At 34.6% G+C, this 18,889-nt stretch overlaps 1 protein-coding gene across 4 annotated transcripts in view; it reads right to left on the reverse strand.

Moving 5' to 3' along the window:
• ARID4A (AT-rich interaction domain 4A) overlaps positions 1-18,889 on the reverse strand; it is a 52,670-nt gene that overhangs the window by 7,886 nt on the left and 25,895 nt on the right. For 3 of the 4 annotated variants that reach the window (XM_074365462.1, XM_074365464.1, XM_074365463.1), the window contains exons 12-21: positions 16,632-16,704; positions 15,636-15,730; positions 15,385-15,482; positions 14,617-14,848; positions 11,706-11,956; positions 9,056-9,253; positions 6,314-6,398; positions 5,460-5,661; positions 2,803-3,936; positions 2,474-2,581 (exon numbers count right to left, since the gene is read on the reverse strand). In XM_074365462.1, the coding sequence (XP_074221563.1) occupies positions 2,474-2,581; positions 2,803-3,936; positions 5,460-5,661; positions 6,314-6,398; positions 9,056-9,253; positions 11,706-11,956; positions 14,617-14,848; positions 15,385-15,482; positions 15,636-15,730; positions 16,632-16,704 (2,476 nt within the window). The remainder of the gene's footprint in view (positions 1-2,473; positions 2,582-2,802; positions 3,937-5,459; positions 5,662-6,313; positions 6,399-9,055; positions 9,254-11,705; positions 11,957-14,616; positions 14,849-15,384; positions 15,483-15,635; positions 15,731-16,631; positions 16,705-18,889) is intronic. The other variant, XM_074365465.1, reaches the window with a different exon arrangement.

The raw sequence follows: 18,889 nt of genomic DNA on the forward strand, positions 1-18,889 counted from the left end.
ATAGCAGCTTTATCATCTATCTTACAATCCTTCGACAACTATCTTCTAAAAAACAGACTTTCTTCTAATCTCCAGACCCTTATTTTCTAATACTGGGTGCCGCTAACTACACATTCCCTAAATTACTCTCTCAAAACCTACTGCTACTCCTGTATGCCATTTGTCAGTTAACCAGTTCCTCATATCTAACTAATAATAATTGAGTCCCAGTGATTTTTGTCCCAAATCTCTTTAATTCATTCCTTCTTTCACTGCCTTAATTAAACCAAAGATTCTCTCCAAAAAGTAAAACTGATCATCTTTTTTCCTTCTTAATCTTTTTAACTTTTTATTTAGACATAATCTTCAAACTTACAAAAAAGTTATAAGAAAAGTTACCAAAGAATATTTTTCTAATATTTGAAGGTAAGTTCCCCTGCCATATTTGAGTACTTTATTTCTTATAAATAAGAACATTCTCCTTGTGTTAGTTACCTGCAAATTAGCCCAAAACTTAGCAGTTTAAACCTAATGTTTAATACCTCATACAGTTTCTGAGGGTCAGAATCAGGGAGCAGTTTGGCTGTGTGGTCTGGCTCAGGGAATCTTGTAAGGCTACAGTCAAGCTTTTAGCCAAGACTCTGGTCTCTGAAGACTTGGCTGGAACTGGAGGATATGCTTCCAAGATGGCTCACTCACACGGCTGTTAGCAGGAGGCCTCAGTTCCTTGATGGCTCATTGCAAGATATACTCAGTTCCTTATCATGTGGGCCTCTCCTGAGACTGCTAGAGTGTCCTCACAACATGGCAGCTAATTTCTCCCAGAGCAAGTGATCCAAGGAAGAGCAGGGAGGATTCGCAGTGCCGTCTATGACCTATTCTCTGAAGTCATATTCCATCATGTCCATTTTATTTTATCAGTTAGAATTGAGTCACTAAATTCAACCCACACTCAAGAGGAAGAAACTAGGTTTTGTCTGTTGAAGGGAAGAGTTTCAACATATTTGTGGATATGTTTTTAAAACAACCACACTCCTAAAGAACCATAACACAACCATCAAAGTCAGGAGGTTAACACAGATTACTATCATCTAATCCTCAGATCCCATACAAATTTCTCTACCTGACCCAATAATGTCCTTTATAGCAAAAGGATCCAGTTGAGAATTATATACTGCATTTAGTTGTCATGCCTCGTAAGTCTCCTTCAATCTAGAATAGTTCTTTCCTTGACTTTCATCTTTGACAATTTTTTATTTTTATTTTATTTAATTAATTAATTTATTTATTTTTTACTTTTTTTATTGAGTGATAGTCATTTTACAATGTTGTGTCAAATTTCAGTGTAGAGCACAATTTTTCAGTTATACACGAACATATATATATTCATTGTCACATTTTTTTTCTGCTATGAGCTACCACAAGATCTTATATTTATTTCCCTGTGCTATACAGTATAATCTTGTTTACCTATTCTGCATCATCTTTGACAGTTTTTTAAATTACAGACTAGTTATTTTATAGAATGTCCTTTAGTTTGAATTTGTTGATGGTTCCTCATGATTACATTCAGGTTATGCATCTTTGACAGGAATATTACAGATGTGCAGCTGTGTTCTTGTATCCTGGCAGGTGGTGTCCCATTACTGATGGTGTTCACTTTGATCATCTGATTAAGGTGGTGTGCGGTGGGTTTATCCACTGTAAAGTTACCCATTTTCCCTTTGTAATTCCTGCTATCTTCGTAGTCTCATCTCCCATCACTCTTTCTCTGTACTCTAGACCTGTACTGTCCTGTCACTAGCTATATCTGGCTACTTAGAACCTGAATTATGACTCAAAAGCTTCTTTGAAACGCCTTTTATCTTAAATAAATTACATACTCCTTCCTTGGAATATCTAGCTACTGTAATGTGGAATTTCCCTTTCACACTTGTACAAAGGCATGTTTTGGAGGTAACATTTTAATTCCTCAGAATCAACCATGTTTATTTCTATTAAATTCTATAACTTAATTTTATTCTTGATTGTACAGAAGTCTGTTTTTCATGTAATCTATTCTATTATTATTGATTTATTAATTTTCTTGTTTATTTCAATAAGAATTTTATTTCCCCATGTTTTAAAGTTACCATGATGCTATTTAGAAAAAAGTTTTTCTAGATTAAAGGAAAACATTCCATTCAGAAATGTAAACATAATCTGCTTTTACTACCACAGCAAATGTTGTTTTTCTTTTGTTCAAAATTCCCAGTTATGTTCCTCTAATATTAAATCACTTCACATAAGAAATACAAGTGAAATAAGCACAAAAAAATCACAGCTATCCCAGCTCTAAATAAAATTTACAAACACCTTCAGATTATAAATGGAAAAACTGCTATTTTTAGAACATAATAAACCAAACTTATTTTTACACTGACGCAAATAACTAAGCCAGCAAACTGCCGAAAATCCTAACACCATACCAAAGCCAGCATCGAAAAGCACCAACCTGCTGCTCCATTCTTTTCATTTTTGGCTACAGCACTTGTTCGCTTTGGGGTTCGCTTTTGCTTTTTTGCCAATAATCCACTAGTTCCATCACTTGGCCTTTTCTGACCTGAAATAAAGGGAAAGAGAGAATTAGAAAAAAAACTGAGAGCAAGTATATGTATTCACCTGTCTACTCCACATGAATTTCTATGTCTATGTTTATAAAAAGGGAGGGGGTGGAGGGGAGGGAGGAAGAGTACTCAACAGATCAACAGTTCCTAAAACTCTTCAGCTTACTAATTTTTCGTTTTAATATAAAGGCTCATTTTCTCTCTAGAAAGTCCTTACCCTTCTCTCTGTTCTCTCTTTCTTGAACAATTATACTACAGGGACCAGAGGCAACACTGGCTTCAAATCCATTTGCTGATTCCCTCTCACAGAGACCTTCCTGAGATTCTTCAGCAATACTGTCAACTTCAATGGTTATGTCACTCTCACTTTTTACACTTCGAGACTCATCTTGGCTGAGAGTAAGTGGTGAAGCTACTGAAAAGTTATGCTGTGCTACAGGAGGTAGGGCTGGTGGGACAGAAACGAGAGAGTTAGACTCAGAGCTTTCAGCGACTACATCCTCAATGCTGGTCTTATCCTTCTCATCCAGATCATCCAAATCTACTTCATGGCAAACCAGAGTTTCAGGTCCAATCAGAGGCATTGCATCCTCTTCATCTTTTAATGGAGTATTTACAGTGTCTTCAGCTGGACTATCAAATTTTTCATTAGTCAGTTCTTGAATGCACTGGTTTGGCTCTGCTATTAATGATGGCATTCCTTCATTTTCTATTTCAAAGTGATGTTCAAAATTTAAGTTTTTCATTCCCTCAGATGTAACACAATCACTGGTCCTTTCTTGAGACATGCTATTTGTCATTTCCATTCCATTTTCAATTCTTATTTTTTTTTCTGGTGATGATTGTCCCAGTATTTTCCGTTTCAACTTTTTTTCTTTTGCACATTGATCGGTTTCATCTTCAGTAGCAGAAGAAACGTTTTTACTATCTAACGAAGAAAATTCTAGACTCTGAGCATCTGTATGGGGTTCACTTCCTGCTTCATCCTGGCTAAACGATGAAACCTTCATAATTTCTAAAGAAAGATCTTTTGTCTTGCTTCGTCTTCCCTTTCCTTTGGGAGATTTTTCTGCCTCTTTCTTAACTTCTTCTATTTGTTCCACTTTATTTCCAAAAATCTGTACTATTTCATTCTCTCCAACTTCCAACTTCAAGGTTTCTAAAGGTTGCATTTGAGTCCTATCATTTTCTTTTAATGTATGTGCAGCAATCTTTGGATTTTCTTCATCTAGTTTATCATCATTTAAATTTTCACTCTTTTCTAATTCTTCTTTAATATCAGGAGAAAGTTCTTCATTCATCAAATTCTTTTCTAAAAGGTCTTCTGCTTCACTATCAGATGAACAGGAGTCTGCAAGGGGAAATTATTGTGTTACAAAGGTTTCTATCTTAATTACTAATGTAATTTTGTAAAAAAAAAAAAAATTCTACCAAAGACAAAATTCTTAATCATGTACCTCTGAATACCTCCTTGTAGACATTTATGAAATACATTTGTGCCAAAAGTGGAGGGGGATGATCTCAAATTTCATGTGAAAATACATTACGTAGAAACTATTACTATCTCAATTCTGTAAAAGAGCTATTTTGCAATTTTTACTAGCATCACATTTAGGCTATAACACTTAGAAAAATCAAAAGACTAGTATTGAAATATGACGTTAATATATTAAGAGGTTTGATCTGAAATCTAGTAGATACTGATTAATAAAAGTAATGCCCATTTTGTGTCCTTAGAAAAGAACATGACATTTACTTCTACTTAAAATAATTCTGAAAAGATATGTAGAAAATAAGAAGTCTGAATTCTCAAAACTTTAAATATTCCTCTGATTAACAGACATAAAAGTATAGGCCAGTTACCTTCTTGCAAAAGAAATCATTTTCTTTAAGTCAGAGAATTTTTAAAATAATAAAGTTGGGTTCTAATACTGTATAGAAGTTGTAAAATATAAAAATTCTGCCCACATGGTGCTCATATTCTAAAGAGGTGCAAAAAGGCAAGCTTCAATGTACTTTTTAAATAAAGAGGTATGCAGTTTTGTGGTTTTATTATATACAGAATTTACAATTAATTTTTTCTCGTAATAAAAAAAGAACTGCTTTAATAAGGTAGTTTAGCAAGACTACGTATAGTTTCGTAAGTTGTACACTGCACAAGGGCGTGCATCTAAAAGAGTATCTTCCACTTGTGGAAATGTCGCAATTATGTACTATGACAAGCTTCCAGTAGATGGCAGTAAAGAAGGGAGGTGCCCTTTTCTAATTTGCACAGAAGCTCCACATGGATTCAACGATAATCCTGTGGTTCAGAAAAGCATTTTTCTTGAAGAGAGGGAAATTCTTATATAAGATGACTATTTAACATTTCTTAAATCACAAAATTTCTACATATAAAGGTAGAAAAGTGGGAAAGTGGGGGAAAAGGTAAAAGCAGAATAAAATCTGTTCACCTATATTCATCACAAAACATGCCTTTACCACATTAGATTGTGCTTTCTTTGAACAACAGAGTTTCAGCTTTACTGAGCAATCCTAGGGGAACAGCACTGGGTTACAGGAGACACTGGTGCATGCTTTGTAGGGCATGGCAGCACACAGAGAATGCATGGCTTGTCAACCTACCCTCTATTAAAGTAGAATATTCCTATGGTATTGACAAAAAAAGGTATTTCCTAATTAAAGTAAAACACCACTAAATTTTAAATGAACATGATATAGCTAAAAAAACACTTTCTTCAAGTCAAATTCTGTAGTTTAAATCAAGAAAGATTAAAAACCTAGATGACTTTCTGTGAATCTCTCACATAACTGAAGTTTTATTATTTATATTATTGATTTTTAAAAAAATCAATGATCCTCAAAATTGAGCACCTTCCATTCCATTTGACAGAGGTGAGCTGTCTGGCATATTGCTGCGAGCACTTCTGGTACCTGATTTTCCTTCACTGTTTGGAGTCTTAGACAAACCATATGGCATGTTCGATGAAAGAGTAGATTTTAAAGGAGGTCGTCCCCGTTTTGACTTCTGCCTCTCTTCATCCCTCTTTTCATCCTTTTCACTGTCTTCTTTATTCTGGGTAACAAGAACAAGATGTATGAGAAGGAACACCTTATGAAAAATCAGCATTCTACTTCTCCAACCAAGGATATATACTAGAGAGATACATAACTACTCAGCATACCCCCATGTTTCTTATTATTCCCTGAGGAAAAGAAAGATACCTGCCTTCATCTCTAAAGCAAAGACTGAGAATTGAGGGTGTGGATGAGGGTACAGTTGGCCAGGCGATATGTTTTAAACTTTAGTATTAGCTTCCAGCATTTAAAGATCAGATTTCACATTTTAAAAAATACAGTTGTCTTGAAAAGTCCTAAAATCTGGCAACCCTGCACCTGCATCCCACAGCAGAGTGGTTAGTTCTACTCTCTCTAGATAGGGAAGGTGACCTCTTTTGTGCTGCTCTCAGTCCTACTTTACCCCTTTTCTAGAGACTCTATAGGCCTTTGCGTTTAAAACCTATGCCCTGGGGGTCACTGGTTAACACCTTTCCTGCGTGAAACAGTGTGGTAATGTGTTTAAATTTTTCACTTTTTAAGCTTCTGGATTATAAGAGAGAAAATCACAATTACTTTGAAAGAATCAATGACAAAATAAGGTTTATTAAAAAACACAATATGGATAATTTCCTGTACCTATCATAAAGGATATCAATCTATGTACATACTTTAGCTTTTTTCTTCTGTTTTTTCTTTGGTCCACCTTTGTCCAACGGCCAGATTATCCTGTCAGCCTTCACCCATTCATCATACCTTAAAATAAAGAATATATTACAAATTCACAAGAATACCTTATTTGAAATGTATTCACCAAAGAAAAACAACAGTGAGACAGACTAAAGAGTCTGGTTATAGTGTTGGCAGAAATGTGAAAGGCACAGGTGCTAGTTTGCTGGTAGCATGTACCAGGCAGGTGCCATACTAAGTGTTTTGTGTACCTGCCACCAAAGGGCAAGGCAGGAGAATTTCTCAGGGTAAACAGGCTTAGAGGGAGAGCAGGGTATGCAAACTCTAAATAGATTCAAGATTGTTTGAACCACCTTGTTTTCCACAACTCCCACACATCTGAACTTGATGAAATAAGCTGATTCTGCACTGGAATTAAATTCTGTTGACCAAATAATACAAAAATAAGTCAGGTAAATTCAAATCTGTAATATGATCAGTTCCAGATTGTTTTATGAAGTTCTTTTCAACTCTCTTCCTCCCAGAGCTATCTCTAGCCTCCAGTATTTCTAATAAAATCTTATTCTAAAGTATGTCACCTCTAAGACTGAAATTAAAAAAGTATTTCCTTTATCTAAGAGATATTTCCTTTATCTAAGTTTATTCTGTTTAGTTCAACTTGAAAACTTCTCCTTTCCAAAACTACTGACATCACTCTGAATTTCAATACAGTCAAAGTTACTAATCTGGGGCAAATAAGAAATTAAACTTTCGAGAACTAAATAATAGTTCTTACCATATGTAAATATATAGGTATTTACAGAGCTCAAAAAAACCTTAATCTGAACATTTAAACAAAAAAACTACAGGCAGGCCTTGCCTTGAACTGCACCACAATGATGGAAACCATACCCTTTCTTTGTAACCCAATTACCATGAGGCCACACAAAAGAAGGGCACAGTTCCAATATGCACAAGTTCAGCTGACACAGTACCGAGAGCACCTATACTGAGGTTTAAAAACAATCTCCTCCTGGATTTACCCAGTATCTAGAAGTACAGAAGGCCAATGAAAAACCATTAACCATGCGAATAACCAGTTAGGAAGAACATGAGCATACACTAAAATCACTGAAAGAAGAGTCATATGATGAAACATTAAAAAGATGAGAGACGGGTGACAGGAAGGGGAAATTCTGGAAAGTACAACAGGCACACTGACGGTAGGTGAGAGTGGACGGTTGTGAACTAAACAGAATCTAAGGAGAAAGAAGGCTACAACGGGCTGCAGCTGCGAAGTCAGGGACTCAAGGTTGGTAAGTGTAGTCCTTCCCCCTCAGGTCAATACATACATACATACAAAACAACTGTCAGATGGATGAAAAAGCTTGTTTTTAGTGTTGGCATAAATGTGAAGGGCACAGGGGCTGGTATGAAAAAAGAGAAAAATATTAAAGTTTTATATGCTATCCATTAAACCCACGCTCTTTTAAAATGATGTGAGACAACAGAAACCAAACTCACTCTCACTAAAAAAAAAAAAAAAGTTAATGTTTATTGAGCACTTATTAAGTCCCAGGCACTATGTTAACTCTGCATGTTAAAATAGGCATTAGCACTACTTCTCACATCTCTGTAAAGTAGGTACTTTATCTTCCCCAATTTGGTGATGAGGGAATTGAGGTGTAACAAAGCATACATTGGGTATGTAGGGAAACTGTGAAGCGTTCTGGTGCCAGTCACCTACGGGGCAAGCAGATACTGAACACACAAGACTTTCTAAAGGAGAAAGAAAAGTAGTCCCTGACACTCAGGAACTGGCCTGGTACTATCTGCTGGACCGTGCTGATGCTACAGAGCTGTCCTGCCCCTCACAGCTGAGGCATGTTGTTCTCCTGGTGAACACGAAAAATTTCACAGAACGTCAACACCAGATAGGTCTGTCCAATGACCATGATGGATCAAGATAAAAACAAGATCACTTCCTAATCATGTCTCAACACAGAAAAAACAGGAACACTGCCCAAGCCACAAAAATGACCAAGCATCCCTTTTCTCTGCTGATTTACCATTGACAGAATTAACCTTGGTCTAGTCTTCTCTCCTTATAGGTAAAATTAAGATAACCAATCACAGAATTACCCCACCACATCTTGACAGGATCCAATGCAGAGCAAAGCCCCATTTCCTTAAGTGCTCCCCAAAATTACCTAATAGAAGCTTAGATCTAAGTCCTACCTAACATTCTTTCTTTATTAATTAGCCAATTTAAAATTATTACAGTGTTTGATATAGGCCAGATTTCTGATAAATGTGATAAAGAAACAAACAAAAAACAAACCTGACTTGTACTGTTGGGAGCTACAGGCCTGGCTCCCTGAAGGATGTTTGCGTGGAATCCTTGACTACTGCTGTTCCCAAAGGCGGTACCCTAAGCTTTCACTTATTCACCCTCTTACTGAGGTGCCATGTGGTTCCCCAAGCCGTGCATTCTTCCTCACTGCAAATGAGTAATAAACCCAATTTGTTCAACTATAGGTATGTATGATTCTAGTGACCTTTGGCTGGAAGTGTTGACGTAGCTAACAGAACAGTGGGAATGTTAGAAATCTTGGAAAATTCAGATACAAATAGTAAACACATATACACATATATACTATTTGCTTTAGTTCTTCAAAACATTAAATCGATCTTTTTGAACCAATGAAAGAAATCTCAAAAGAGAAAATACATTTCTTGCTTACCTGACATTCCATCCATAGTAATGTACCAAGTATAAAACTTCGCCATCATCAATTTCAGTGCTTTTAATACTGGCTTCATAGATTTTCTGCGTTTTCCCTCGTCCATATTTTACTTTCACTTTGGTTCCTGTTAGGCAGGGTTCTGCGTCTTCCTCATCTTCCTCCCCTTCAGAGTCACATTTGCTTTCAGTTTCTTCCCTGTGGTAAGTTATAACATTGATAATGCTACTTATAACTTAATGGAAAATAACATATGCTAAAAGAGTCCAACATGTAGATGAGTATTACCTTAATAACATGTCAGTGGAGGAGGAGAAGAAGGAGGAGAAGGAGAAGATATTTATAGACTACTTACTAAGGAACTTATTTATTATGTAAAGGTGCACTGTACCAAAAGTAAATCCGTACTTCTTAAAGGTCAATAATCAGTTAATCAGGATGTGGAGTCACTTTTGATAAAACAAAGTAAGAACAACATGCTTTGAAAAAGTGTTTAGGATTCATACTCAAGTGCCACCTTATACATGAAAATGATCTAAAGATAGTTTGTAACTTCCCACGGCTGTCTTAAATCTTCTTGACTACTGCTTTCTGCTCAGTTCAGAATGGTTCTTAACCAAGACTAGTTTTTTGGTGGGCAAATTGATGGGCAAGGGCTAAATACCTGAGTAACTATATCTTTTAAACTAGTTTATACTTCAAAGGTTTCCCCACCCTAAAAAGAAACAATAGATATTTGAGAATTACATCTCTTGTTATAACTGTGGGATAACATCAGGAGAACAAAGCTTTGCATATCTTGTGTTGATTTCTACTGGATTTTACACATCTACCATCAGTTTTTCTTTGTTTTGATTATCAGGTATGAGGGAGATTCACATAGGGATGTCCAACAATATTTTTTAGTATTTTTACAAATAAAACATTCTTCATTAGCCCTGTAAGGATTCAGAGGAGATTTGCATCAAAGATCATTCTTGTGTCACAAGAGTTTCAAAAGATTAAGAAGAGGTACTGTGCTCTATTATTATTTTAGGGACCAACTGGGGACCCAACATGAAGAAGCTCTGACAACCCTCTTAGCAGTGGGAATGTTTTCTTTCCAAGGGAACTTCCAATTATATCCTGATAAAGTAATTTCAAAACACTATAAGAAACTACTTAAAATAGACATCTCTACAGATAAAAGTTTCCCATTTCCATGATTCGTGCAATTGAATGAGAATACAGACTTCGTTTGTATATTCAATTTTTATTTAACAAAAGGAAATTTTGTTCTTCGTAATCAAGTCTGTGAAATTTTATCTCTCTAAAATAAACATTTGTTCTATTTACATATCAATTATAAAGGCTTTTAAAACCACATAATGTATGTATATATATGTATTACATGTTTTATGTATTATAGGTATTATAAAATATACATATTTTGATGCTTATTTTTAACGATTCTTCTAACTATAATTAGGTTGTACTTTTTAAGTGGTTTACATTTGCCTAAATTTATTCTCCAAATATTTGAAATACTGCACTCATATCATTATACTCAACTCCAATTATTTCCACCCACTTTCCCTAATTTTAATCATATTTCACTAGAGAACTTTATTCACTAATCTAATTCACATGTAATTGTGACAGCTCCTATACCTATTTGTATTAAATCATAAAGTTATCTCTCTCCTACTCACTGATCATTCCTATTTTTTCAAATATTTTCTCAATGGTTAATTTTCAGATGGGCGTCAGCCACTAGTTGGATGCAGCAGGTCACTTCTGCTCATTTTGCTTAACTCACATTTGTAGAAAATGTAGCACCAGATAATAATTGAAAACTAACTGTGGAGGAGAGCCTGTATTACAAGTAAGTGTGTTATGCTGTTGTTGCTGAATTAAAATTCATATTTTTAGTAATGTCTAAAAATTAGTAAATCCATTTGACAACACAGAAATGGCCAACTGAACACAGCTGGATATTACCTTGATCTAGCTGCACTGCCTAATCTTTGGTTATTTTTAAGTCAATTAGGCCCATACATGTATAATACATTAAAAAAAAAAAAACCCAAAACAGAAACAGTTTTCACTCAACAGCAAACAGGATGAACATTAAAAAGCTGAAATTTAATTGTTGTGATGTGGGGCAAGAATGTATTTTCCCGGCTAGAATCAGGGGTGCATGCCACTTACTCTAATACAGTAACTTGAAAATGAAAAATGTCTTAGATAAAGCTAACACACAGAAACGTCTGCTAGTACTGTGCACCCATGTGTTTGTTAGCTTTCCCACATTGTACCTTTTTTAAAATGGAATTTTTGCTGTCGCTGTTTCCTCTTGTCCACTTCCTCCATTTTTCTCCAGCTCCCTTCCCTGCTGTCAAGTGCAGGACCTTTCTTTTGACTGGGTGGCGCAGCCTTCTTTGAGGCCACTGTTTAGGGCACAAGTGCTATTAAAATGGTGCGACCAGTATATTCTCCAATTCCGAAAGGCGATACACATCATCTTCACAATGTGTCTCACCTTCATTAGACAAGAGGAACGGAAGTCCCAATAAGAAAACATTCCCTCAGACCTGAATCTCTAAGCAGGAACAGAGCGCTGCTGTACCCCAGACAGGTACTTCTGGAGAGCAAATATAAGATAATGTACCTCTCTTGGCTTTTCTCTTCCTCTTCCTCTGAGTCTTTGTCAGAATCCTCCTGCTTTTTAATTTTCTTCTCTTTTTGCTTTGGTGTACTTTTTCTCCCCAGTAGTAGCTCATTTTCTTTTTTCTCTGCAGTTTCATAGTCGTCATCTACATCCTTATTTTCTATATCATTATCTTTTAATTTGTCTTCTGTTTTCTCCTCTTCAATTTCCTTTTTAATTGAATTTGCATCTCGAGCAATTCTCCGTCGTCCCTAGTAGAGGGGATAGGAGCTTTAAAATAACTATCACCACAAAGGAGAAAAATGTTATCTTTTCCTTAAACCTTTACAGCAATGACTAGTCTTCTCTCTGGCTTGAGACGCTGACAACCATTTAACTCTTGTGTAATTTTCTCTTCCTCTCGAAAATAAAACGTAAACTACTTAATTATGTCTCTTCCTCTCGAAAGAAAATGTAAATTACTTAATTATATCCAGGTCTACTATGATCCTGGACTACATCCTACATAACACAAAAATTTTCCCCTTTGTCCACTATATTATTTTATCTCATTTTTACTATTTCTCGAAAACAATAAAGGTTTTAAAAGAATTATCTAAGTGTCCATGGTATAAATAAATAACAATAATAAATAAATCCCTTAAGTTATGGACTCTTTAAAAGCTCTGTCATCTCTAATTCCACTGTTGAAGATAAAATTTATGTATCACTGTAATTCTGTGTGATTACATTTAAAAGAACTGAATTGTCTCAGTGGCTAAAAAGTGAGCTGATTTCTTTGAATGAGTATCTGAAGAGCTCACCAGGCCAGCAGTAACTTGTTATATCCCCAGCAGCTTTTAAAATCCAGCCTCTTGTTGCATGCTCAACTGACCATGAAACTGGTGAGCCATTTCACTACCTGCTAAATTCTCCTCCCAGTCAGCCTCTACGCACTGACAGAATTCCTCTCTGCTTGGGATAAAGTTAGGATAAAAAGGAGCCAACAACTTTGGGAGCACTAGAATGCTTTACAGTTAGTATCTCAGTATAACAGACGTTTTCCCTAGTTCATGACTATGTGCTATTTAAACATCGGAAGTAGAAAAAAAGAACTTAAATGTAAGTTCCACAAGGACAGGAGCTGTGTATTATTCACTCCTGTGTCCTCAAATCCAGACAGTGCCCAGCATGTAGTAGGTGCTCTTTAGTATCTGTACATAAATGGATGAAAGCATCTGTTATCCACCAAATTTAGGTCTGTATAACTTACACCTTTGTCCCAGAAATCCCATTTTTAGAAGTCTGGCCTCTGTATTCAGAAAAATGGGGAGGACATTTTTACAAGCCTCTGTATTTAGATAAATGGGGACGACATTTTTACAAGCATATTTATTGCAGCACTTTTTGTAATCATAAAAAATTGGAGAAAATCTTGAGGAAGTGAAATTTATGGTACATCAATACTATGCACTACTTTGCAGATGTTTTACATAAAGATGAGGAAGGTTTTTATGTAATGACAAGGAAGTATGTCCACAATACACATAATGGGGATATTTTTCATTCTTAAAAAGGACGGATATTCTGATGCATACGTGGATGAACCTTGAAGACCTTATATGCTAAGTGAAATAAACCAGTCACAAAAGGGCAAATACTGTATAATTCCACTTATATGAAGTACCTAGAGTAGTCAAATTCATAGTGACAGAAAGTAGAATGGTGGTTGCCAGAGGCTGGGGAAGAAAGGAATGAGGAGTTACTGTTTAACGGGTATAGTTTCAGCTTTGCAAGATGAAAAAGTTCTGGAGCAGGATGGTGCTGATGGTTGTACAACAATATGAATGTAGTTAATGTCACTGAACTGTACACGTAAAAATGGTTAAGATGATAAATTTTATATGTATTTACCATAATTTTTAAAACTCAAAAAAGAAATAAAATAAACCAATTTGGATGTTTCATGAAATTCACCAGAAGAGTCCATTTACTAGATGATAGAATGGACAGTTTTAAAAACTGTTTTCTGAGCAAATAAAAGAGACGGTAGTTTCATCTTCTCTTTCATTTGATTTCACTAAAAAATAAGATGCATTACAGTAACTGAACTTTGATAGTGTGATAAAATTTCTTTCCACTTCCAAAATTTGATAAATCCTATTATGTAGACATGATCAGACAATGAACAAAATAGTGGCCGAGAACTCCTGCTTTGAATTATATACTAATAGGGAGAAGAGTAGAGTTAGAAGCTAAAACCAGTCACTGTACACATGACTAGGAAACAAGGCAGACATGAAAAGCTGCCACAGAGCTGTTCAGTGTGCTGTGGAGTAAAGAGAAATAAAACATCCCACTTGGTTGAGGTCAGAAGTATTATGAAGAGCAGATTCATTCACTCAACAACTATTTAATAATATCCTTACTATGTGCCAGGCACTATCTATTCTAGATGCTTGGGATCTGTCAACAAATGGAATCATCATTAATCCCTGCCCTGTGGAGTGAGATTGTAGTGCAGAATGGGGAAAAGAAACAATAAATAATAAAGAGAATAAGGAAGTAAACTACAGATAGAAAGGACAACATTAGAGGGATGGCAAGTGCCAAAGAGAGGAGGTAGATCACAATTTTAGATAAGGTGACCAGGATACGCTTCAGTGAGGTGACATTTTAGCAAAAGACTTGAAGGTGGTGAATATTTGAGATGGACCCCAGATGAGAATGACTGGGACAGACATATATACAGAAGAAGAGGAGGAATGGCTTTTCAGGGAGAAGAAAGGCAGCTAGGTTAGTTAGCCTGGCTGAAATAACTAAATACTGCAAATTAAACTAGGTTCATGGGGTATTTTTGTGTATATCTGAAAATGTCCGTATTAAAATAATGCTTAAAACAAACCAGATAAAACTAGTATTAACTACTTACTCTTGGAGATTTTAATTCTATCTCTTCTGTTTCACTTTCACTGTTTGAATCAATGTTTTCCTCAGGTTCACTCTTCACTTCGACTAAAGGCATTTCTTGATCTACTTTGAGAGCCTCTTCCATGGATTCTTCTAAGTCTTTTTTTTCTTCTTTTACTTTTGGTTCATGGTGGTGAATAGTTCTGAACTGAATATTTGCAGAACGGCAGTATTCCTCAAAACCATAGAGATACCTAAACAAACAATATGTCATTTTAAGAAATCTTAGTCTTTACATTTAACCTAAATACTACATTATTAAACACACATATATTTTTGAAAAGTGAAAGTCAAGCCTTTTTTTTAAAAAAGTACTTTTTCTGTTACTAATTTCTTGGTGTTTTATATAGGATTATAGGCAGAATATTGATCATAAAAAAATTTCTTTCCTGAAAAATCTGTGCTTGTGATAACTAACCATAGATATTACAGTTTTGATATGAAGGCTGTTTACCACAGATAAAACATGTATTGTAATTTCATACTGTAAATACTGCGTGCATCTTTGATTTTGAAAAGAAAATCGTAACAACATGAAAAATGAAGTAAAGCAGACTTAGTGCACTGAAATGAATTTTAGTCACAAGTAACTATTAACCTAAACCTTTTTATACTTTCTCTAACTTTAATGTTCTTTTGATTGGTATGTTCTTGTTTAATTGTTAACAAATTAAATGGAAAATACTCCTTGTAAATATATATTCTTTGATGAATAAACTATACTACTTACTTTCTATAAGCAGTTTTTACATTGTAGGAAGCAGCTGAATTCAAAATAGGAATGCCAAGGTCCATATAAATTTGCTTCCATACAGCACCACTATCAATCTGGAAAATTAAGTTTTTATTTGTTAACATTTGCAAAGGGAAATAATCCTTACACTAATATTCTATGTTCATTAAGAAAATGTGTTTATTACCCGAAGTGCATTTAACAGTGCAACATTAGACAATTTAACTTTTCATTACAGTCTTACTTACATTGTCACATCCACCTTGATGATAAACTAGTCTAAACAGTTTGAAGAGATTGAGATCTTTATAGCCCAAAACAGGTGGTTTGTTGATTGGAGTACCTTTTTAGTATCAGAGAGCAGAAATACAATGTTAATTCAAATGGAAAATATTAAGTTGAAAACAAAGCTTATCAATTTCTAATTTCCCAAATTTTGTTAATCAGAGGCGTATATTTAAACAACCTCAAATTATATAAGACAACACAAAATATTCTCTATATTCTTTATGCAGCATTATGGTCTTTAGATTTATTTCCACAACTAACAAAATCACCTCTATAACTGCCACTGAACTAGGTAAAACTAAATCAAACCTTGGGCCTGCAAAGTGTAGCCAACAATATTTCTGGTTCAAGAAGCCTGAGCAAGAACACATTTAACGGAAAGGGCACATTTTAGGCCACAGTTCCGTTTTCACTGCTTTAACACAAACGTTAAGACTGTTGACAGTAATCTGAAGGATCATTTCTGAAGGCGACAGAATGCCTAAACCAATTCATCTGAGGATTTCTAGGACTAATATAATGTCAAGAAGTATGATGACTTATAAAGGTTCTATTTCTTCTAACTCTGTTAGAGATCCTACTCTATTTACATAGAGGCTGATTATGTTTGATTTGTTAAGACCAAGAATCAGACTAGTTTACTTGCCACAAAAAGAGCATTAGGGGTATGCAGATTAACACCATGATTGTTCACTTCTTATTAGTGGAATATTATTAAAATATTTTCCCAAGGAGATAAAATTTAATTATACCAGAACTACTTTCCTCTATATTTCTACTCAAAATAAATATTAGTAGTTGTTTTTAGTCCAAATAGTTATTATTATCAGCTGTAACTGATTCTTAGGCTTGAACTCCAAATCCATATACCCATAATTCTAACAAAAATAATGCATAAACCTAGAATATAAAACTCTAAAAGGAATGACTACTTTTAATAATGAGCATGAAAATACCTCTGTCTTCCATAAACTTATAAAGCTGTTGGAGGAAGTTGTCCCTCTCTTCAGGATCAAGTTCTTCCTCAGGCTGTAAAGGTAAGATATACGAACATATAGAACAATGAACAGGAGATACACTGTCTTCTTTTTTGTTTTGTTTTTTTGTTTTGTGAACACAAGGTAAGGGGTAAAATTTTAATGAAGCCATAAAATATGAATTTTCTCAAAATCCTCCAATGTCAGGTTTTAATTCATATTTTCATAGAGCTGATTTGAAACAACTGTGAAGATATATAATCTCTACTCTTCACCCCACTTATCTATTGAAACTTCCCCTTGAGTAACACCACTGGGACTAAGATTAGCCATGAGGAAAACGATCAGGAATGGGGTGAGTGTTTTCACCTCATCTGGTATTTTTGTTTGTTTTTCTAATTTTTGTTTGTTTGTTTTGTTTTGTTTTGTTTTGGGGGAGTGGGTAATTTGATTGATTGATTGATTGAGGTACTAAGGATTGAACCCAGGATCTCATGCATGCTAAGCATACACTCTACCACTGAGCTATATCCTCCCCCGACCTCATTTGGTATTTTTTTTAAAAAACACTCAACATATTATGTGGCCCCATAAAAATATATTTATAGATAAGTATAATAATTACAAATGTACTTATTATTTTAAAATAATCCACTTAAAATTTGGTTACTGTTGAATGACTATAAACCAGAGGTTGCAAAGTCATGTGGCAAAGGGTTTTTGTTTGTTTAGCACAATGTTTTAAAGAAATTTAAATGCATTTAAATGAGTCAATAAATTTTATTTTGTCCAGACTCCACTAGCCCCTCTTGTATCACACTAGCCTACTTTTCTCATTTGCCTTTCTTGCATGGCCTCTGCAGTTGACTTTGCAACCCCTAAAAAGAAGACAATGAAAATTATTTCTTAGGGAAGTAAACTAGATACATAACTACTAAGTTAGTTCTATGGGGGAAAAAAAAAACTAATAGAAATATTCATGTAGAAAAACTATCCCCATGAACACCTATTTATGTGTTACATTTTACTAATTATATAAACCTAATGATTTCTTCTTATTCTGCCAAGGTCTTGGCTCTAGTCAAACCAATGGATTATGGGTTTTAATAAAATATTTCCTTTTCTGATAGACTACTTATAAACTAATATTTGGGAAAATCCTTTAAGTTTAACAATACTATGGAGAAACAAAGAAAACACTGATATATTTCTTCCATATAAAGTATCATAATTTAATTTCAGAGTACTACTATTTTTCTATATTCTAAAAGAAGAATTCAGACTTTTGTCTTTCTAAACCATATTCAAAGCAAAGGTAACTGTCAAGCAAAAAATACTGAGTGTTCACAGTCCAGAGGGCAGTAGTCCCATTAAAATTATGTATTTTTAAAGAATTTTAATAGGTAATACTATAGCCATGATCAATAAACATGTAGTTGATTAAAATATATAATAAAAAATGAGGCAATCAAGATCGATTAAAATATATAATAAAAGCATGAGGCAATCAAGGGAAAGTGAGTAAGATCTTTAAGTAACAGTCTTTTTTTTTCCTTTTAGTACATTCAGTAAGAATGATTTATAACATTGCAGTTTAACCAAATACAAAGAAACTTAAGTTTCAGTTCTAGTAAGCTTCAAAACTTAGCAATATACAGACTTAATAACCACTGCAGAGTTAACAGAGGTCTTTACCAAATGCTTAAATCAGGAGATGGCAGTCTTTTCCCCAAGTGAATTTAAAAAATCTTGCTTTTGTAAGGCTATTAAAACAACTGCCAATGAGTAAATGCAAGAAAAAAGGAATCTGGTAGCCTAAGAATCATTTCAGATATTAATTTTAAGGAATTCTGGAATGAGGAAAGAACAAAAACAGTTTATGCCAGACTGACTCTATGCTGTGCCTGACCCTCTTAATCGTAGCCTCTCCTCACACTAACCCCTCATTTCTAGTATTTATCATCTTACCAAGCTCAAAGAAGACTGTTGTATCCAGTGTATGTAAAAACAATTTCTTTTAAAAGAGTTGAAATCAGTTTCTCCCAAAAACAAGTAAACAAAATGAATCCATCAACTGCAAATTAGGTAGTTATTAAGGTGTACCAAACATCTGATAAATTCTTAATGATTAAGAATATAGTTTTATAGATAAAAATTGGTAGTTTAAATTCATTGGAATTAAAAGTTAGAGGATCCAAGATTGTTTTGAGTGTCATGAGAAACCATAGCCATAAAAC

The sequence above is a fragment of the Camelus bactrianus genome, chromosome 6 (assembly GCF_048773025.1).
Source record: "Camelus bactrianus isolate YW-2024 breed Bactrian camel chromosome 6, ASM4877302v1, whole genome shotgun sequence".
NCBI lineage: Eukaryota > Metazoa > Chordata > Mammalia > Artiodactyla > Camelidae > Camelus > Camelus bactrianus.